Consider the following 23,301-nt stretch of genomic DNA (forward strand, 5'->3'; position numbering starts at 1 on the left):
TTGAGTTCTCAATGTGGAGACCCAAGTTCAATTCCCAATGGGACATTTAATATATTCTAACTCTTGGACTTCCATAGTTGGTTTCTAATGTGGAGGTGGTTTCGAAATAAGTGGATTTCTAAGTGTGGTTGCTTGAAAGGAGCTATTATTAGTTTCATGGTTGTGCTTCTTGTATTGGTCCTATGTTGATGGTCATATGAGAAAAATATTTGTAAATGATTAGCAATATAAAAGAAGAAAATATTTTATGCTTCAGCTTATAGAGAAGGTGGAAATCCCAGTTACTGAGTCACCAGCTTCTGGAGAAATGGAAAAGAATAAGGATGTTGAGCTTCATGCAGATGCAGCAGGGGATGATGCTGAAAATGGTTATGTCTCTACTGGATCTACATCTCCCATAGCTATTAACTCTGGACAGGTAGAATTTCTAAATGCTTACTCTACCTTGTTTCAATTTTTGAGACTGAACGATGCGTAGTTTTCTTTTTGCTTGTGTTATCTGTGTTCATGCAACCACGCTGAACTTAAATTTTCTAAAAGTTGAAGCATCTTGATATTTGTTGCTTGAACTTCTTTAAATGTAGACAGAGTTCTGCTTTGTTCCCAAATAATGCTTGATTTGTCAGCTTCGGTTTAGATTTTTGAATTCCTATAGAAGTTTTCTAAATTAAAATAAAAATATTAATTATTTAAAAAAAAATTTCTTCTGGTTTTCTGCATTTTTTTTGGTCCTCCAATCAGTTTTTCAACCTGGTAACTGTAGTGTCTTGTATGAACAAATGTCCATGTTTCTGTTGGACATTTAAAAAGCAAAGAATATGAGCTTACGGTCAACATGGAGCGGGCCTATGAAATTAGCAAGTCATATGGCAAAATGCTAATCTCTATCTTTGTAGGCATTATTTTTTTAGGATTGAGAAAAACATGCCATTCCATTGTGTTAATGTTATGATTTGTCTGGTTTGAAAAATCACCAATATGTGATGTCCCCTAGTATGGGTTCCTAATATTTTCACCTAAATTCTGAAATAGCAGTGAGACTTCTTGCAATTCTAATGTTCAGTGATGACCATCTTAAAATGGTGTATTTTACCCAACCCTAATTCTGATATAAGTGGATATTATTTAAATCCACAATAACGTCTATGTAGAATCATATATCTTCACCACAATATAGTCGATATCAGTATGCAAATATAGGTAGATATCGAACTTACTGAGACAAAGTGCTGATGTAAATAAGTAATTGTTATGATATTGACTGGGTAATTAATTCCTGTAATTTTAGCTTCAAGTAGTGACAGCTATGAAGATGTAGCCAATATCATCGCTATATGCCTTTATTAAATATGAACTTTATATTGGTCCTGGTATTTCTTTTTTGTAGGTATGTGAATTCTATCCCCCTTTTTCGTTATCGATGAATATTCCATTTTATATCTTATAATTAGAATGATTGGCTATGTTTCAAAAGACATACCCCAATCATTCATAATCGCCTTCTTTACTTTATGCTAATCGGACATTTAATCATATAATCGGTTAGCAATCTAATTATCACCGATTAGTTTTCATTAATCATTGTCTTCCCGAACCATAATAATAGTCCGCTGCTGTTAACCTTCTAACATTTATGAGTCATTGATGTACTAATCTCTTTTACGTCAATGTTGGTCTCCAACGAAACTTGAATAATCTTTACGTATTTATCTGTATTGTATTAGTATCGACCAGGGCTAGATATTTCCCGTAATCCCTTCTATCTCCTTTTCTTGCTGATAATCGATATTGAATCTTTTACTAATCGCACCTCTCTAAAGCATAACAATTCAATTTTGTCATATAAATAACAATGAGTAGTTTATTATCACTACCAATAAACACTAAAGCTGATTATCACTGTCTGTTGCTGAGGGGACAATCTCTGACACCTGCAGTCCCCTTGAAGTTTATTTATTATTGTAATTGTTTTCTAATTACTTTGTTATTTTGTGAATAATATAATACTGTAAAATTTATATTATTATTTGATAAATATTAATATTTAATAAATATAAATTATATATTAAATCTTGTTTATTATTATCATTAAGATTTTATTTAGTTAATTCTATTCATCTATTTGGTTATATATATTATATTTTAATTATATTATTATGTATTATTAAATTCTATTTTAAAGTGGGCATCATTTTTGGACTGTTTAGATGGGGACATCACACAATAGAACAGCATGTGAGGTTGAACTTCTCTTCAAATTGTAAGTGGGCAATCCTTGGAAAGCTAAATTAACTGTAGGCTCTAAGCTATAGACGAAATATATAGTTTACATTTATAATATTCTCTGGGGGATTTGCTTTAAATAAAATTCAAATAACTGAAATATATTCTAGGGCTATCTTCTGACATGGGACTGAGCACAAGATTTGAAATGGTTCTTTCCCATAAACAAGATTTTATAAGATCTAATCACAATTGAACTTTACAACCGCATGCCTATTTCTTAGCAAGATGCAGAAACCAATAAACAGATTTATTCAAGATTATAAACGGAATAACAGTTTGGACAAACAAGCACAGATGATCACAGGATGAAACTGCTTGGTTACATACAAAGCAGCAACTTAGATGGATGAATGATAACAATAAAAGCTTGATATCATAGCAATTTTGCCCCAAAATAAAAGTTTTAAAGCAAAACTCTCCAATCTATAGAAAAATAGGAAAGCAAGAACTTTAAAGAAAACTACTTCTTTAAACAAAGAACAAAAAAAGCAGTGTTTAAATAGGCTTTTATCATACTGCCAGAAATAGGACATGTAAAAAAATAGGTTTAACTAAAATAGTGAAACTGAGAATTCTCCTAAGTTTGACGAATATGATGAATCCAGAGAAACTGGTTCTAGCGTACTGTGCTCGAGTGCCAATTGAACCTTTTCAATGAATGCTCTTGCAACATCTGCCGGTGGCTTGGAAATTACTTTTTCTATGGAGTTGACAATGAAGAAAACTTCTGCTTTTTTCAATGAAAACCTAGATCTGTGGAAGTTCTGCTCTTGCACCAATGGTTTTATTGCAAGCTTCATCAGTTCTTCTGTATTATTTGAACCCAAAGAAGGGCCTCCTAGGTGAACCCACTGTTGTAGATCAAATCTAGCTCATAGTTTTTTCAGATTACTATCTGTGAGTGCACAAGAAACATAGAAGCTACAGACAATGATGCTTTGCTTTGCAATTTGCAACTTCTTGACATTTTCTTTAACAACCGTCAAGGTAGGCATCCAAATCTGTTAAACCATTTGAGGTGATGCCAACCATGTTGGAAGAAGGTATTCCTTGGGATCAGAAATGTGCCATGCTCTTAAAATCTGACATCCCTCATCTGAAAGCTCCTTACAAAGTAAACAAAGTTAGAGCTCACAAATCGTGAATGCAAGAATATTATGTGCGATTGATCAAGTAAGAAATGATATTGACAAAGCGGTCCATTAAGACAATGATTAGTTAAGAGGAAATGCAACAGTTAAGTCCAAGGAAGTCGTCCACCCAAGTGTCACGATCCTGTCTGGAAACTGTCTTAAAAGCCCAAGTGATTAGCGAACTACTGAAGGGATTAGGATCGCAAGAGACTTGTAAAATATTAAAACAAAATGACTAGAGAAGGGTGTGATGGTCCCAAGGCCAAAAGACACGTTCCTTGCAAATCATGCATCTTCACCGGATGTGGGGGGATATAAAGGGAGGACAACCCCAAGGTCTAAGGCAGAAATCAGTCAATCATCTCCAATAATCGAAGCCTTAGAGAATTATCAAACAGATCAGATCTTCAGACGAAGATCAGACTGGAGCGTCAGCAATAATCACAAATCATAGAACCCTCTTCAGTAGATCAGAAGACAAGACACCAGCAGATAAAATATCAGATCGAACATCAAATGAATTAGTCCCATCAGCATTGCTCAGCAATCAAGGAAGAGGCAACATCATTGAACTGCAGCAGTATTTTAAGTATCTCAACTTCCTGTTACTGTTGTCATTTTATGACACCCTTGGTCCATCAGTGAGAACCGATCAGAGATATTTTCCATGGACCAGCGCTGCCCCAGTTGATCAAGGAGAAAAACAATCATGGTTTGAAGTGTTGCCTTGTCGGAAGTTCCTAGGCCCCCTTTCTTTCCTTCTCCGGAACTCTGGAACCCAAAGGTTCCAAAGTTCTTTGCCTTAGCCGCTTTCTTTTCTTCTCTGGAACTCCGGAACCTCGAGGTTCCAAAGTTCCCTTCCTTTACTTAGCCTTTCTCTCTTTTCCCCCAGAACTCCGGAACCCCGAGGTTTCGAGGTTCCTTGTCCCCTTTTTCCTTCCTCTTCGGAACTCCGGAACCTCGAGGTTTCGAAGTTCCTAGCTTTCCTTTCCTTCGCCTCTTCTCTTAGGTTTCTCCTTTGCCCGGAACTCCAGAACCCCAAGGTTCCGAAGTTCTCCTCCTCTCTTTAGCCTTTTCCTTTCTTCTTCGGAACTTCGGAACTTCAAGGTTCCGAAGTTCCTTTACGCAGTTCCCCGGAACTCCGGAACCCTGAGGTTCCAAGGTTCCTTCCCCTTTTTTGCCTTCTCTCCCAGGATTCCTCCGGACTTGGTTCCGAAGTTCCTTTTCTTCTCTTCCTCTCTCTATCCCGAAACTCCGGAACTCCGAGGTTCCGAAGTTATTTCCTTAGCCTTTTTCCGAGGGCTCCTTTTGGCTGGTGACACTTCCGGATGGCATGATCGACACTAAAGGCCTTTAATGCTCCGACAGTTTTGGTGACTTGTGCACTTTCTTTTGTGGAGCCACAAGGGTGCATTAAATGTTTTTGGCAGGATTTCCATCAAGGAGGTACAGGGCCATGCTTGGTGACTTATGTCATGTTTGACTTTGGAAGGTTAGTCAATCCACCTTCCTCAGAATTGCCTTTTGAGGTATGGCTAGGTTGTTTGCATGTACAAGCCAAGTGCATGCACTTCCCTGCACTTTCAGACTGACATGCAGGGGTCATGATCACCATTGTAACCCATTTCTCTATATAAGGTTGTTAAGCCTCATTGTAAAGGGTTCTCTCCCTGCTGCCTTGAGCTTTCTTATGCTCTTCTCTTCTCTTGAAGACTTGTAATCATTCTTTTTTTTTGCATTTCTGCAACTATAAGATTGGCCTTTGGCCTTCGAATGAATTGAAGTTACATTCTTGCCTTCTTTCAACTTGTGCATGCTGTGTATGTTTCTTTACCTTCATCATAAGTGTATGTTGTGGCTTCTCTCTCCATATATGCTATGTTGACTTGTTTTCTGAGTGTGACTTGTGGGAATCCTTCGTTTGGGTCACTTATGCAACTGAAGTTGTGCATCTCTGGGGTATTTCAGTTGATTCCTTGTGCCATTTCGGTAGGGAGAGAAACAATCTCTTCTTGGTGCATCACCTCCCTTTATTTCAAGCATTTTTATCTTCCCTTTACTTCTGCAAGTTGTTAGGATAGGCTTAGGAGTAAGTTTTTAAGTGTTGAGTTGGTTCAACACCTGCACCTAGAGTGAGAAGGAAGCCGACCTTCTCTGGAGATTCAACGCCCCTCAAGCAAGGCCACACACTTCGGGGTTGTTTCCATGTTTCACGAGGTTGCTGAGTTGATAGCCTAGCAAGGGTGCAAGCTTTTGTGATAACAGTTACCAAGGCTGACATTTTGTGGTATATTTGTTATATTTGTATTCTTATCAATCATCTCATTGTTGTTTGTAATTAGGGCTGGCGGATTCCAATTGCCTTGGGCAACATTGGAATCCGCCTCCAACATATAGGGCCAGGCCCAATACCTCTCGGCTCCACCTAAAAGGCCTCCACGCTACATGCAAACCCAACTCGCCTCCATGATAGGGCCGACCCTATCCAATTCACTTAAAAGGAATTAAAATAATTAAAATGTTTAATTTGCAAAGAAGGCCGACATGATTGAGAAGTATTATGACTCCTATAAATATAGCATATACTTCTCATAATTTCATCCATTTAGTTTTTGTAAGAAAGGTGCGAAATATGTTCTAAGGAAGCGAAATATTGAATCAAGGCAGTTGACATCAGCGATCCACATTGAAGTGCAGCAGAACATTATAGAAGACAGCGAATTCTACCAAATGCAGCAGATCACCATCAAGATAGAGAACTCCATTGAAGGCCCAAACAAACCCTATAGAAGGATTGCGAACTACTTGAAAGGTGCTGCTACCTTGGTAACACACAGCAAATCTGATTAGGAGGACTGCAAATCGTGATCTTCATTAGCAAACTAATTGTGAAGACTTCTATCTCATCTTCCTTGTGACTGCAACCTCTATACTCCAGATAAGTGTGTAATGATCAGTTGAATTCAAAATCATAATCAGATCCGAGGATCCTTTTGCTGGGTTTTTCCTCCTAGGAGGTTTTCCCAGGGTAACTGTGCTTTGGCTTTTGCATTCATTTCCTTTACTATGCTTAAATCTGGAAATCAATAAATTTAATTAACCTAGTTGAAACTAATTCTGATTTTCTGAGTTTTATTCAATCTGAAAGTACTAAAATTAACATGGTATCAGTGCTATAGGTTAGATCAATCTTTAGATTTAAAATTCAGTACACCTTTATTTCCAAATTGTTGTAGCTTTTGTAGATCAGGTCAATGGGGCTGAAAGTTGAAGATAGACTTGATGGGAATCTCAATTTCACTGCATGGAAAGTTTGAATCAAGTTGGCCCTAGAGGAAGAAGATCTTCTCCAATTCATAGAAGCGAAAGAGCTAACTGAGCCTACGGATGGTGTTGAACTAAAACAATTCAAAAAGGATGCTGTCAAGGCCAGGAAGATTCTCATTGATTCAGTCAAAGACCACCTAGTCACCTCTATTGCCTCATTTACCACTGCAAGGGAAATGTTTAGCCATTTGCAAGGTACATATGAAATTAACAATCTCAGTAGGGCAATTACTTTAAGACAGCAACTACTTAATATCAAAATTGCTAAAGAAGATTCTGTTATTTCCTACTTCATGAGAATTTCAGAATTAAAGAATCAGCTAGGTTTAATTGGCCATAACCTGGAAGACAAAGACCTTGTCATGATTGCCCTAAATGGCCTACCTCACTCATGGGAGTCATTTATCCAATCTATCAGTGGCAGGACTGAGTTACCTTCCCTTGATCGCCTTAAGAATGATTGCATTCAAGAAGAGTCTCGCCTCATCACAAGAGGACAAACCAAAAGTCCCCATGTAGATGATCACCTCATGCTTGCAGCTCAATGCAAGAAAGGGGGAAATTGGAGGAAACCTTATCCAAAAAGAATTAGGGATTTCAGATCATTTAGTTCCTATAACCCTTGGAAGAAACCAAGAGATACCTCACGTGTCCGATGCTTTAGATGTGACAAATTTGGTCACTATGCTAAAGAATGTTAGAATAACCCTAACCAAAGTGAAGCCAACTTAAATGAAGTCTCAGAACAAAATAATGACTTCCTATTCATCTCCGCTCTATCTAGTAGTGTTCCTTCAGATAGCAATACATGGTTGATTGACAGTGGTGCATCCAGACACATTACAGGTTATTGTGATCACCTTTCAGGCTTAGTTGAAAGGGATACCAGCCTTCACGTGGTAATTGGTGATGATGCTTGTTATTCGGTAAGAGGTTCTGGCTCTACTTCCCTGAATTTAGATTCTAGTATTTCCTTGCACCTCAGTGATATCTTGTTTGTTCCTAGAATTAAAAGAAATCTAATTTCCATTTCTGCTTTAGAAGATAAAGGTTATCAAATTGCATTTTCTGAGGGAAAAGTCCTTGCTTGGCCTAAGAATGCTAATTTTGAATCTGCTCGCATAATTGGTCATAGATATGATAGTCTTTATAAGCTCTCTACTAACTCTATTCAAGCACTCATTAATGAGGCTCTGGAATCCTGTGAGTTATGGCATAGAAGACTTGGACATTTGCATTACCAAGCCCTTCCATCTCTTGAAAGATTAGTCAAAGGTATGCCTAAACTTAGTCAAATTCATGATAACACTTGTAAAGGTTGTGCTATAGGCAAAAATGTTAAAAGTCCATTTCATAAAAGTGAAAATAGAGCTAAAGACAAACTAGAACCCGTTCACTCTGATTTATGTGGTCCTATGTCTATAGCCTAAGTCACCAGGTTCGAATTCGAATTCGAAGTTCGACAGCTTTGAAATTCGAATGAAGTTCGATGCGGAAAAAATTCGAAATGTATAAAATTCGAATTAAATTTGCCATATGTAATTTTTAAATTTTTTTTTAATAAATATATGTAATATATCTATAAATTTGCGTAAATAGTTTAACATTGATAAATAGATTTGAAATCATTACAAAAAGATGACACATTTATAAAATATAAACCGTAGGAAACATATGCTTTCACTATTGCAAAGATGTTCATTTGTCAAAAAGGTACAATAACAGTCAAAAACTTTAGAACTTTAAAATAACTCTAAGTCATCAAGAGCACTTGGCTGGGATGCCAAATCATCATCATCTGTATCACTACTCAGTTCATCATCTGCAAAGTCAGGCTCATCTGCATCTGGCATTGCTATGCCTTCAAGAGGTTGTTGTAAAGAAGTGTTCTTTGCTGATTTGTTCATCAGCAATTTCAAATTGCTGCGAACATAGACAAGATCTCCCAACTTTCCAGTCAGCAATTTGTTCCTCTTTTTGGAATGGATGTGGTCAAAGCAACTCCAGTTCCTCTCACAAGCTGATGAACTTGCTCCCTGACTCAAAATTCGAATAGCAAACTCTTGCAGTTCAGGAGCTGATGATCCATAAGAGATCCACCATCTATATCCAGACATACGTGGCGAGTCATATTTGGCTTCTGCCCCTCCAAACATCCCTTCTCCTCTCTTGTATTGCCAACTTTGATCTCTGATTAGTGCTGCAATTTCTGGATTTGGTACATGGAAGCAAGCTGCTGCATGTAAAGGTGTGTGCATCATTTTCCATCTGCAATCAACTGTCTCCCATATCTGCATATATTCTGCTTCATTGTTTAGTGCTTTTTGAATAGATTCCTTACACCGGTCCATGCTTTCATAAAGCATGCCAAGGCAAGGGGTGTCACCATCAACCATACGAAGCACGTCAACAATTGGTTCACATACAAGCAAGACTTTTGCTGCACTTTCCCAGAAATTGCTGTTTAGGATGATTTGCTCTATGTTCTTCCCCTTGGGGCCTTTAGAAAGCACTAAACTTTCCCACTGATTGGAACATATAACAGACCTCAAAGCTGCTTTTTCTTCAACCACTCTTTTCAAAGTGATATAATATGAAGCAAATCTTGTTTCACAAGGCCTCAACAATTCCTTTGATGCATGCTGCCTATAAATACTCAATGTGAGACGATGATTCCGTATGAAATTTGCAATTGCTCTCCCTCTATGAATAGCTTCATTTACCCATGGGAATTTAGCCAAGTCATGAAGCAACAAATCGAGACAATGGGCTGCACATGGGCTCCAATATATCTGTGGGTACTTCTCTACAATCAGCCTCCCAGCTCCCACACAATTTGCTGCACTATCAGTTACCACTTGAACCACATTTTCCATCCCTACTTCAAGAATGGCTTCCTCTAATATTTGAAAAATATACTCTGAAGTTTTTTTGTGGTTCATGGTGTCAATGACTTTCAAAAACACAACACCTTCAGGACAAGACACCAAAACATTAATCAATGGCCTTTGACACATATCTGACCATCCATCACTCAATATAGTGCAACCTGTTTCCTTCCAAGTGGCTTTGACATTTTCTAATTTTTCAGTCACTCTATCTTTTGACCTCTGCAAAAGAGTTGTCCTGATAGCCTCTGAACCTGGGGGTGTGTACCCTTTGCCAAACTCTGCAATTTTCTGAACTGCATTGTGGAAATGAGGATTTCTCGCAACATTGAATGGAATAGCACTTGTGTAAAACAAATCAGCAACTGCATCATCCACCTGTTGTTTCTCTACTGGTTTCCAAAAGTTGTTCAGTGTTCCACTCTGTTTTGGTACACTCGCCGCTTCGGATTGCACAGAAGAGGAAGACATGGCAGATGTGAATCTAGATATATCTCCTTCAATTCTTTGTTTCTTTTGTGCCTTCTTCATTTTGCCTACCGTTGAAGCAGCCAACTCTTTCTCTAGAATAGCTTTAAGTTCTGGAGTCGCACCTATGCATGCTTGAACACCTCCACCTGGACCCCCTGTATTAGCAAGGAAGTGGTCCCTAAGCCTTGTTAAACTTCCAATGATATTTGCCTGACATATGTTACATTTGATGTGAGTTCCATTTCGGGTCACATGCTTCCATGCCTCAGAAGTTGATTTGGGAGGAGCCATTAAATGAAAATCTGCATGTTTGGAAAGAAAAATTAAAAAACACACTATTTTTATTTCAACCTTTTAAAAATATATAATATTAAACAATATTATAAACATAAAAAAAATTGACACCATATTAATATCATATAAAAAAATGAAGCAGAGATATATAATAATAATATCATATTAATATCATATTGACACCATATTAAACAATATTATAAACATAAAAAAAATTGACACCATATTAATATTAATTATTAAACATAAAAAATATTAAACCTAAAAAAAATTAATAAAATATAAAAATATATAATATTATATTATAAAATATAAATATAAATCATAAAATATATAATATTATATAATATTACATTTTTAAACATTAACAATTTAACATTATAAACAAAAAAAATAAATAATAAAATTAAAAAAAATGGCGGCCTACCTGTGCAGGTCGCGGATGTGTCGAGGCTGGCTGGTGGCGTTGCGGAGTGCAGGGGGCGTCGCGGGCTGGTGGCGTCGCGGGGTGGTGGCGACGCGGACTGCAGGTGGCGACGCGGACTGCAGGTGGCGTCGCAGACTGGAGGTGACGCGAGCTGGTGGCGTCGCGCACTGGTGGTGGCGTCGCTGACTGGTGGCGGCCGAGCAGAGTGGGCGCCGTTAGCAATCGCGTGGCGGTCGGGCAGAGCGGGCGCCGTTAGCAACTCGCGTGGGTGTGGTTGCAACTTCTGCGGCCGCCTTTTTATAAAATCCGCCAAAAAACCCTAAAACGCAAACCCAAAAAAATAAAAAAACACTTTAACAAACCCTAAATTTTTTTCCGAATTTAATCGAATTTAATCGATTTTTTTAATGGTTTTTCAAGTTCGCGAATTTCGAACTTCAAGGTTCAAATTCGGTCGAACCTGGTGACTTAGTCTATAGCATCTCCTAGTGGATTTCTGTAGTACGTAATCTTCATAGATGATTTTTCTAGGAAAACTTGGATCTACTTCTTGAAATCTAAAGAATCTGATGAAGTCTTAAGTAAATTTAAAGAGTTTAAAGCATTAACTGAAAACTCCTCTGGTAAAAGAATTAAATGCTTAAGATCTGACAATGGAGGTGAGTACACCTCTGGGAGCTTTTATGATTTTTGTGTTGAGTCAAGAATTAAGAGGGAGTTTTGTGTACCATACAACCCTCAACAAAATGGTGTTGCTGAAAGAAAGAATAGGACTATCATCGAAGCTGCAAAGGCTATGATACACGATCAAGACTTGCAGATCTTTCTATGGGCTAAGGCCTCTAGAACAGCGGTGTATATCCAGAATAGATGTCCTCATCGTGTCCTAAAGAACATGACCCCGGAAGAAGCCTTCACAGGATCCAAACCAGACATTAGTCACCTCAGAATCTTTGGAAGTCCCGTGTATGTTCATGTGCCCAAGGAAAAGTGATCAAAGTTAGAACCTTCTGGAAAGAAAGGCATGCTAGTTGGATACAGTGAATCCTCCAAGGCATTCAGGATTCTCATCCCAGGTCAAAGGTACGTTGAGGTAAGTAGAGATGTTACATTTGAAGAAGACATTGCTTTTAAGAAGTCGAAAGGTTCTTGTGTTATTGATGAAGCTAATGACAATCAAAATATAAATGTTGATTCTAACCCTGAGATTCAGAGGGAGCAAGTTGAACCTCCTCCTCAAGATGATCATGATGACCTTCCAGAACCCATGAATCCCACTGATATTCCTAGTGACATTGTCATTACCAAAAAGAGGCCTCTCTTGGTAAGGAACACCATTCAAGAAGCTGAAAGATTTGCTGCTCCCAGAGGCACCTTCCGTGAAGCTAAGAGACCTCAGGTATTCTCCAACTACGTTTCCTTGATGTGTAATCTCATTGAAACTGAACCTTGCAGCGTTGAAGAAGCCTTAAGTCATCACGCCTGGAAGCTTGCCATGGATGAAAAATATCAGTCAATCATCAAGAATGATGTGTGGGACATTGTGCCCAGACCCAAAGGTAAATTTGTTGTTTCCTCTAAATGGTTATTTAAAATTAAACATAATGCTGATGGTAGTATTGAAAAATATAAGGCTAGATTTGTAGCTCGTGGTTTTTCTCAAAAGGAAGGCATAGACTATGAAGAAACATTTGCTCCTGTTGCTAGATATACTTGTATTAGAACTATAATAGCCATTGCTGTTGCTAGGGGTTGGAAACTACATCAGATGGATGTCAAGACTGCCTTCCTCAATGGTGTCGTTGAGGAAGAAGTCTATATTGAGCAACCTGAGGGTTTTGAGATTCAGGATAGATTAACCCATGTGTGCAGGTTAAAGAAAGCTCTGTATGGTCTTAAACAAGCTCCTCGTGCTTGGTATGAAAGAATTGATAAATACTTGCTAAGCCTAGGGTTTTGTAAAAATGATGCTGACTCTAACATATATTTTAAAATAGCCAATGATGAAATGCTAATTCTAGTTTTTTATGTGGATGACTTATTTCTTATTGGTAAAGATGAACTTATTATTAGATGCAAGAAAGAACTAGCTTCAGAATTTGAAATGAAAGATTTAGGTCTAATGCATTATTTCCTAGGTCTAGAAGTATGGCAAAGATCTAACGAAATTTTTCTAAGTCAAGGAAAGTATACTATTGACATTTTGAAAAGATTTAGAATGATGGATTGTAAACCTATGTCTACTCCTATGGAATCTAACTTAAAGAAGTTAAGTGTTTCTGCAGCTAACTCTGAATTTGTAGATCCATCCGAGTACCGACAGTTGATTGGTTCTCTGATGTATCTAGTTAACACTAGACCAGATATATGCTTTGCTGTGAATGCTCTCAGCCAGTTCATGAGCTTGCCCAAACATGTTCATCTTGTTGCAGCCAAGCATATCCTAAGATACTTGCGAGGCACAATTGGTTTTGGGCTGAAGTATCCTCTTAACACTCCAATAACCTTAGAAGGTTATTTTGATGCAGACTGTGCTGGAAGCGTCAAAGACAGGAAAAGCACCTCCGGTATTAGCTTTAGCTTGGGATCCGCAGTAATCTCTTGGGCTTGCAGGAAACAATCCTCAGTGGCATTAAGTACTGCTGAAGCTGAGTATATTGCAGCAAGTATAGCTTCTAGAGAAGCAATGTGGTTTCACAAGCTTCTTGCAGGGCTATTTGGTCAAGCTTGGGATCCTACAGTTATTCATTGTGATAACCAGAGTTGTATTAAGATGTCTATCAACCCATTGTTTCATGACAGGTCAAAACATGTGGAAACCCATTATCATTTCATTCGAGATATGGTGCAAAGAGGTGCTATTCAGCTGAAGTATGTCAGCACTGATGAGTAGGTTGCAGATATTCTTACCAAGCCTCTATCCAAAGTGAAGTTTGTGTACTTCAGGGATAGACTTGGTATTGTGGAAAATGAAACCCTAATTGAGAGGGAGTCTCAATCTCAGTGATACCTTGTGCTGTATCAAACCACCCTCTGTGGGCAATGTAAGGTGGTATTGTAAACTTCTCAGGGAGAAGTATAATTATTAACCATCCTCTGCGGGCAATGTAAGATGGTATTGTAAATGTTAACCACCCTCTGCGGGCAATGTAAGGTGGTATTGTAAACTTCTTAGGGAGAAGTGTAATTATTAACCACCCTCTGCGGGCAATGTAAGATGGTATTGTAAAACTTCTCAGGGAGAAGTGTAATTGTTAAACCATCCTCTGCGGGCAATGTAAGATGGTATTAGTGTAATTGTTGACCATCCTCTGCGGGCAATGTAAGATGGTAGAAAAAGATCCTCTCCACCCTCTGTGGGCAATGCAAGGTGGATCCAGTCTATGCTTGTGTGCAAGCTGGAAGATTATGATTATGTAGTTCCATACTTGCTTGTGTGCAAGATGGAAGATTATGGTTATGATTCTCTTTCCTAATTAAGAGGGAGTGTTGTTTGTAATTAGGGCTGGCGGATTCCAATTGCCTTGGGCAACATTGGAATCCACCTCCAACATATAGGGCCAGGCCCAATACCTCTCGGCTCCACCTAAAAGGCCTCCACGCTACATGCAAACCCAACTCGCCTCCATGATAGGGCCGACCCTATCCAATTCACTTAAAAGGAATTAAAATAATTAAAATGTTTAATTTGCAAAGAAGGCTGACATGATTGAGAAGTATTATGACTCCTATAAATATAGCATATACTTCTCATAATTTCATCCATTCAGTTTTTGTAAGAAAGGTGCGAAATATGTTCTAAGGAAGCGAAATATTGAATCAAGGCAGTTGACATCAGCGATCCACATTGAAGTGCAGAAGAACATTATAGAAGACAGCGAATTCTGCCAAATGCAGCAGATCACCATCAAGATAGAGAACTCCATTGAAGGCCCAAACAAACCCTATAGAAGGATTGCGAACTACTTGAAAGGTGCTGCTACCCTGGTAACACACAGCAAATCTGATTAGGAGGACTGCAAATCATGATCTTCATTAGCAAACTAATTGTGAAGACTTCTATCTCATCTTCCTTGTGACTGCAACCTCTATACTCCAGATAAGTGTGTAATGATCAGTTGAATTCAAAATCATAATCAGATCTGAGGATCCTTTTGCTGGGTTTTTCCTCCTAGGAGGTTTTCCTAGGGTAATTGTGCTTTGTCTTTTGCATTCATTTCCTTCACTATGCTTAAATCTGGAAATCAATAAATTTAATTAACCTAGTTGAAACTAATTCTGATTTTCTGAGTTTTATTCAATCTGAAAGTACTAAAATTAACACTCATTGTATATATGTTTGTGTTTTTTTTTTTTTTTGTGTGTGTGTTCTCATACATTATAGTTATGTGACAAACGTAAGATGTATACTTGTCTGAATTCTGTCTCGTAGGGAAGGGCCTGAGGTGTACGAGGTGGGTGGCGAGCTGGCTCGTAAGTAGGCCGTCCTACAAGGACCATTGTGGCCTAGGACAATGAGGGCACTTATGGAGTCAAGTGATCCCCTTACAACTTCCCCTCGACTCCACAAGATGGCAACTGTTTGTAGGGAGATGAGACATGATTGAGGAAAGCAAATACAAGCTGTCAAGCAAGCAGGAGGGTTGTTGCAGACATCCACTCTTGGGCTTGGTGTAGAAATGGCTTTGAGTGGACCCATCATGTCTTTTCCCCCGAACCCTAATGTGCTTGGTAGTATTGTGGATAATATATGAATATAATGTTATTCGCCTAACCCTAATGATTAAGTATATATATGTATATTTGCAGATGTTGTTCATGTTATGATGTAGGTTTCAAATCCAAGATCACATTATTGAAGAAATATTTATTTGAGAAGATAAAATCCTAATCCTAATTTGTTGCAATTGTGATTTCAGGGCAAATTAGGAAGGGGACATTGCAATTTGTATCAAAACATCTTTTCTGTCATCCTGAGAAAGGTAGTTGATGCAAACTAGTCGAAGGGCTCAAACAACATTAGAAAGAGAAAGAAGGCTTGCATCTACCAACCATCCTACACCAAATAACACCATGGGTGAACAATTGAGCAATGAGTTGAGGGCCTTCATGGAACAAACCGCCCAAACCACTCAAGTTTTCATGGAACATAATGAGAGGAATGAAAGAACCAACCAACTTCTCCTTAAAGCTATTCAAAATATAAGTAGTAATAATTCTTGACCCAATTGAACCAATGGAAGGGACACTAACTCCAACCACTTTGAGAATAATAACATCTCCCCAAGGATATCCAACCCTAGACCAACAAGACCTTCCTTATTAGTAGACATCAAGTTTCCACAATCCATGAGATATTAATCTTGAGTGTTTCCGGATTAGATTGTGTATGGGTTTATTCATCAACGTTTTGGATCACACTCCGTGATCCATCATTAGGATGACAAATAGAGATCATGCAGAAGTGAGAAGATGAGCATCACCTTCCTTATTACGTAGGGAGGAACACATGGAAGAAGAAGAAATGAACACTCCACCCATGGATAATGTTGATGAAACTTTAGAAGTATACTCTAGACTTGACCCCAAATTAAAGAGAAATGCATCTTGTAAGGATTATTGTGATGCCAAAATGAGAGTTGCCCCCAATAAGAAAAGAAAAAGGCAACACAACAAAGACCTAAAGGAAAGGGTGGGTAAGATGACCCTTTCTAGCTTTGATGGACTGGGAAAACTCATGGCTCGTTTATGGGTCCAAAACTTGGACACTTATCTTTCACTAAGCCCCATTATAAAGGAAAATGCCATAAAGTTAGTTGTGCTCCATTTGATGGGAATAGCCCACGAATAGTGGCACCATGATCTTATTACCCAAGGTCGTCAACACCTAACCACTTACGATGAATTTACACAAAAACTCATCAATAGGTTCAATCAAAAGCATCCGGAATAGAATTTTAAAGAATTGACTCAACTTAAATAGCAAGGAATAGTGGAAGATTTCACCACTAAATTCCAAAAATTGGACGTCATGGTACCGAGATCTCTCAAAAGAGACTCACCTACTTATTTGTGGAGGGACTAAAAGAATCAATCAGGAGCATAGTAAGTGCCTTAGACCCAATAAACCCAAAAGAGACAACAAAATTTGATACTAACACATCAAAAGATAAGTCCAAGGGCTTTGCATCAAACACACACTCCAAGGATCCTCATAAAGATGAAGGGCATAAGAAGGAACTCCGAGGAAAAACATGCTTTCGTTGTAATGAGAAATGGGAACACGGACATGTATGCCAAGATGAAAACGCCCAAAAATGATGAGATGACCTAAAAAGGAGGAATTTGTGCTTCAAGTTCAAGGAACCATGGGAATGTAGACGCAACCACCAACGAAGAAGCAAAAGAAAACCCAAACAAGAAAACAAGGTATGACGAAGGAGATCTTAAGAGCCTACAGTCAAAAGAAGGGACTATGAAATGGAGCTTCGTAAGATCGCAAATTCTCTCTATCAATTAAGAGGGACAACATCTTTATTAGACTTTGCAAGGTAAAGATGAATAAATGAATTGTTCTATACAATGAGAAGGAAGCTAACAATACATGTATTCGTGTGCATGCTTCGTGTTTTATGTGTACATTTTGTGTTTGGCATGTCTACTCCATGAATGTCTATGATCATCATAAACATACTCCTATTATCACGAGATTTCTATTTTAGTTGATCTAGAATATGAGAATAAGAAGAGTGAACCAAAAGAGATGAATATATTCCAGAAAGAACATTTCATTTTGAAGTCACAGATGGTGTCATGCATCTAAATTGTAATCTCAATACATAGGTCTTGATATTAGGAGATATTTACAATGTTGGGCAAATAGTGGGATAACCTAACCATATGCAAAGTGATGAAAGAAACTTACAAACCTTGCCCCGCCTAAACAATGAAAACCCTAATGAAGAAAATTGTCTTTCCAAAAAGACTTCACAATTTTCTCTATTGATCCTAGTCAAACATTAACGTAGACAAACAAGAAGGGGAAGAAATCGTCAACTATCCAAACCCAAAATTGCTCGAGGACAAGCAATCTCAGGGAGGGTGGACTATCATGTCCTCAATTTGACATACCCCATCTGAAATCATCTTACAAAGTAAGACCTCACAAATCGTGAATGCAAGAATATTATGTGCGATTGATCAAGTAAGAATAATATTGGCAAAGTGGTCCATTAAGACAAGGAAGTTGTCCACCCAAGTGTCATGATCCTGTGTGGAAACCGTCTTAAAAGACCAAGCGATTAGCAAACTATTGAAGGGATTAGGATCACAAGAGACTTGTCAAATATTAAAACAAAATAACTAGAGAAGGGTGCGATGGACCCAAGGTCAAAAGACACGTCCTTTGCAAATCATGCCTCTTCACCGGATGTAGGGGTGGATATAAAGGGAAGACGACTGCAAGGAACAAAGGTAGAAATTATTCAATCATCTCCAATAATCGAATCCTTAGGGAATCATCAAGCAGATCAGATCTTCAGACGATTATCAGATCGGAGCATCAACAATTATCACAAATCATAGAACCCTCTTCAGTAGATCAGAAGACACAAGATACCAGCAGATAAAATATCAGTTCAAACATCAAAGGAATTAGTCCCATCAGAATTGCTCAGCAATCAAGGAAGAGGCAACACCAGTCAATCATTGAACTGCAACAGATTTCTAAGTATCTCAGCTTCCTGTTACCAAGGCTGACATTCTGTGGTATATCTATTATATATATATTCTTATTAATCATGTCATTAAGTGCACGTGTGTGTGGGCAAGTGCATGTGGTTTGTGCGCGTGTGTGTGTGTCCATGCATGTGTGTGTGTGTGTGTGTGCGCGTGCACATGTGTGTTATTGCTACATCAAGCCGGTTTTCCGCTAACTTTGGTTTCCATGTAAATCTTGTGTGTGTGTGTGTGTTGTTCAATCTTTGTTTTCATGCAACTGTAAATTTGTTTGATTTTCAGCAACTATAAAACACTACTCCCACCACTTTACAGTTCAATTCTGTCAATTTGAAGTTAATTCTTGTAAGAGTTAAATCTTGAGGAGCTGATAGAACACTTAATGCTTTTGTTTATGAAAGTCATTACTTGATGGCCAGTTGAAATCTCTGGACCATGTTTCTTTAGTCTTAGTTTGCAGTAATAGCTATATTTGTGTGTGCGCGCGCGCCATTGCTACTAAAAGCTGGTTTTCCTCTAACTTCAGTTTCCATGTAAATCTTGTGCCTAACTTGTTTGTTGTTGTTCTATCTTCGTTTTCATACAACTGTAAATTTGTTTCATTTTCAGCAACTATAAAACACTACTCCACCACTTTGCAGTTCAATTCTATCAATTTGAAGTTAATTGTAGTAAGAGTTAAATCTTGAGGATCTTATAGAACACTTAATGCTTTTTTTTATGAAAATCATTACTCGATGGTCAGTTGAAATCTCTGGAACATGTTTCTTTAGTCTTAGTTTGCAGTAGTAGCTATTTTTCGGTTCAGTCTCTTCCAAATTAATTGCTTTTCTATGTTTGCCTGTTCTTAATATTTTGTGGAGTTTAAAATTGGTTGAAAACAGTTCCACATACTTGCAGCAGTATTTACTTTCGAAACACTGAAAATTATGTCTTTGGAATGATAGTATCTCCACATAAAATAGGCAGAATCATTTGTGGCTATAAAATTATATTTTGATGAATATATCACCATTTGATTTTTCGTAGGTTTATCATTTATTTTTTGCGTGTGCAAGGTACTCAAATTTATTGTATGGATTGAAATTTATATTATCAAATATAATGAGATGATGGATTTTGTTTGCAGCATATGAAAAAGTCCAAGAGGACAGACACACCAGTTAATGAGGTTGTCAATGGAGGCTTACCGCAAGCGGAGTTACAAAAAGCTATAGAAAAAGAGTTTGATTTGGAATTTCAAGATAAGATTATGGAGGAGACTAAAGATAAGAAGAATGCTGTGGAATCCTACGTATATGACATGCGTAATAAGGTGTGTATATTTATAGGGCTCTTCCAATTTCTTCTTATTAAATGCATGTTAGTTTTTATTTATTATTGGTCACACTAGAGCAACGAAGGGAAAATGCAGTAATATGTTTGTATCCCAACTTACAGTTGAATTTCCTGGCAAGATATGATAGTGCAGATGTAGTTTTGAGTCTTGATTAACTAAGCCTCCTGTTACTCCATTAAAATTTTTTCTAAATATTCTCTCATGTTGATTTCAGCTTTTTGAAATTTACCGCAACTATGCAACAGAGTCAGAGCGGGAAGAACTTTCAAGAAAATTGCAGCAAACAGAAGATTGGTTGTATGAGGAAGGTGACGATGAAACCAAAGGAGTGTATATAGAAAAGCTTGAAGAACTTAAAACTGTATGTTGTGTATTGAATTTTAGCATTTTTGTAAGATTAAGATGCAATAACTTAGATTACCAACTTATATGATAATTTTTGTGGTTATACTAGATTGGAGATGCCATTGAACAAAGATACAAGGAGGAGGGAGCTCGTCCACAAGCAGCTGCTGACTTAATGCACTATATCACTGTTTGTCGAAATTTAGCTCAATCTAGAGATGCTAGATATGATCATATAGACCCAAAAGAAAGACAAGAGGTAAATTTGTGTTCTTTTGGTCTGAAAAAGTTTGTGGTTTTAAGGATGACTCTGGTTTTAGCTTTTATATTTATTCGTAGTCGGAAGATAAAAATGCAGCCATTAATCTTTATATAGACGAATTCCCTGTGTAGGGTAACCTTCTACCTTTCCCCTGATTGTGTACGATTTGAATTCAAGTCTGTTGTTTTTTAGGAATTCACATCCATTATTTGTATGCTATTATTTTATTATTATTGAGGAACTCACTTTGTAGGTAACCTTCAGCTTAGATACCTGTTGTGACGTTTTCACACATCGCCCCATTGCAAATGGGGACCCATTTTTTTTTGCTTTTTAGGGTTTGTTCTTTAGGTTTTTTAGGGTTTTGTTAGCTAGCCTTTGCATTTTGAACGTCGCCCAGGGGATCACATAGGATAGCAAGTCCGGCTTGAGTGATGTCCTGATCCTGAAATTTGGCTAAGTCTGGAATGTCCTGATCCTGAAATTTGACTAAGTCTGAAACTGAAAAAACCTCCAAAAACTAGATTTTGCAATATAACTCTTGGAGGTCTGAAACCACTCTCAAACATCCTGAAAGTATATATGGAATATAACTTAAAGTATAAGAAATGTCACTTATACTTAAATGTTATATTCCATTAAAATTGTCCTGATAGAGAGATCGAAAAGTCAAATTTCGCTCGTGTCCTTCTCCAAGGGTCCAGAGCGAAAAGCGCTCCTGTCCCTCTCCAAGGGACCAAGGCGAATCGCTCGTGTCCCTCACCAAGGGACCAGAGCGAAAATGCTTAGTTGAGCCATTCCTGACCTTGTTTGGACGAATCGAGACATCAAAGGCATGGTGAAGGACGAAATGAGCATGATAGAGCATCCAGACTTGATCAAAAACAACGAAATGATGAAGTTTTTGCCTAGAGGGTCAAATTCGCTCCTGTCCCTCACTGAAGGACCAGAGCGAAATTCTTCATAAGGTACGATCTGGGCAAAGATCAAGTCAAGTTTATGTTTGAAGGCAAGGAAGGAGGTGAAATGAACTCATTGAAGATAAATTGAAGATTACCAAATGCCATCAAAGGACCAAAATGCCTAGTTCGCTCCTGTCCCTCAGGAAGGGACCAGAGCGATTTTTGTTGTAGATGATTTTCTTGCCCATTTTGAGTGGATCCCAAGGCATGGATGAATGGAATGGAACATTGCGAATCCGTTGAATATAAACTTTGAAGATGATAAAGTGAAGTGAAGCCCACAAGAGCAAGATCGCTCCTGTCCCTCTCCAAGGGACCAGGGCGATATAATGGTTATATTGTCGTTCCTCCAAATTCAAGGCACTCCAAGACGAAGAACAAGGTGGTGAAGACATTTTAAGACATCTCCATAAAGCGCAAAGCATCAAAAGTTGCTAACATTGAAGGATTTACATCAAGACCCCTAGTTCGCTCCTGTCCCTCAGGCATGGACTAGAGCGAAATTCCTATAAAGGCCAAGATTTTGAAAGTTTATCAAGTGTTAAGTGATTAAGGAGAATCAAGGGACTTCATTTTACGCATCGAAAGCAATGGCAAGTTGAAGAACGCAAGAACAGGCTCAAAATCTTGAAGTTCGCTCCTGTCCCTCTCCAAGGGACCAGAGCGATGTTTATCATATTGGCCAAATCTCTCAAAAATCACGTGAAGTTAAGGTTTTGCAAGGTCGTATAAGGTCCAAGGCATGATTAGAAGGTGATATACAAAGACTTCAAACGTTAAAAGATCCTTAAATTGAACACAGAAGCTATATCGCTCCTGTCCCTCTCCAAGGGACCAGGGCGATTTGTATGGGATCCTTCATTTTCCTTCAAGTTCATGCCAAGTCAGGGTTTTTCGGGGTCATACAAGGTATAAGGTGTCATTTGAAGATGATATGCAAGAGTTTTGAACGTCAAAGTGTTACCAATTTGTACAAAGAGACTATATCGCTCCTGTCCTTTGGACAAGGACCAAAGCAATTTTCATTAAAGCGCTCATGTCCCGTCAAAATCAAGACAATGCAAAGATAGGCAAGATCGAGGACGCTGTTTGAAAGACAATGAACGAAGGACAAAGATCAAAAGTTTGCAAATTTGAGCTAGGACACAAGGACCGCTCCTGTCCCTCTCCAAGGGACCAGGGCGATGATCTTTTAAACATCAAAATGCCTTGGGAAAATCAAGTGGAACAAGCATGGAATGAACAAGCAAGGTTATTATTCACCATACGAGGAAAAGTTGATATCCAAATGGAGAATTTCAAGTGAAAACATTAGGATCGCTCCTGTCCCTCTCCAAGGGACCAGGGCGATATTACATCCAAGGGCATTCCTTCGCACAAACAAGTTAATCAAACTCGAAGGACCCAGCTAAAATGTCGATTTGAACGCGGAAATGAGGATTTTGGACGTCGAAATTGCAAGAATCATGATGAAGTTGATGGATCGCTCCTGTCCCTCTCCAAGGGACCAGGGCGATGAGGTACGTATCTTCCATTTTCAAGTTTTGGCGCCCAAAGCAAACATTTTTGAATTTATTTTAAATGCTAAAAATCGATAATTTTTGAAAATTCAATTAAGTAGCATTTAAAATTTGCGCTTGATATACATTAATTAATTATTTTTGCCTTATAAAAAATCGAATTTATTAATTAATAAACAAGGAAATTTAATTAATTAATTATTGTTTGCAATAAAAAACAAAAGGAGCGCTAAGGTTATGAGGTCGGCCTTGTTATTGATGTAAAAATCGTTTTAATTGCTTAATTTTTCCAAAGTCGGCCTAAGCAAAT

The 23,301-nt window shown here is 38.0% G+C and overlaps 1 protein-coding gene across 1 annotated transcript in view; it reads left to right on the forward strand.

The window, feature by feature from the left end:
* The window catches only part of LOC131067974 (heat shock 70 kDa protein 14), a 55,331-nt gene that overhangs the window by 27,970 nt on the left and 4,060 nt on the right, over nt 1-23,301 (forward strand). The window contains exons 5-8 of the mRNA XM_058003156.2: nt 257-418; nt 19,693-19,878; nt 20,117-20,263; nt 20,357-20,506. Coding sequence (XP_057859139.1) covers nt 257-418; nt 19,693-19,878; nt 20,117-20,263; nt 20,357-20,506 — 645 coding nt within the window. The remainder of the gene's footprint in view (nt 1-256; nt 419-19,692; nt 19,879-20,116; nt 20,264-20,356; nt 20,507-23,301) is intronic.

The sequence above is a fragment of the Cryptomeria japonica genome, chromosome 6 (assembly GCF_030272615.1).
Source record: "Cryptomeria japonica chromosome 6, Sugi_1.0, whole genome shotgun sequence".
Taxonomy (NCBI): Eukaryota; Viridiplantae; Streptophyta; class Pinopsida; order Cupressales; family Cupressaceae; genus Cryptomeria; species Cryptomeria japonica.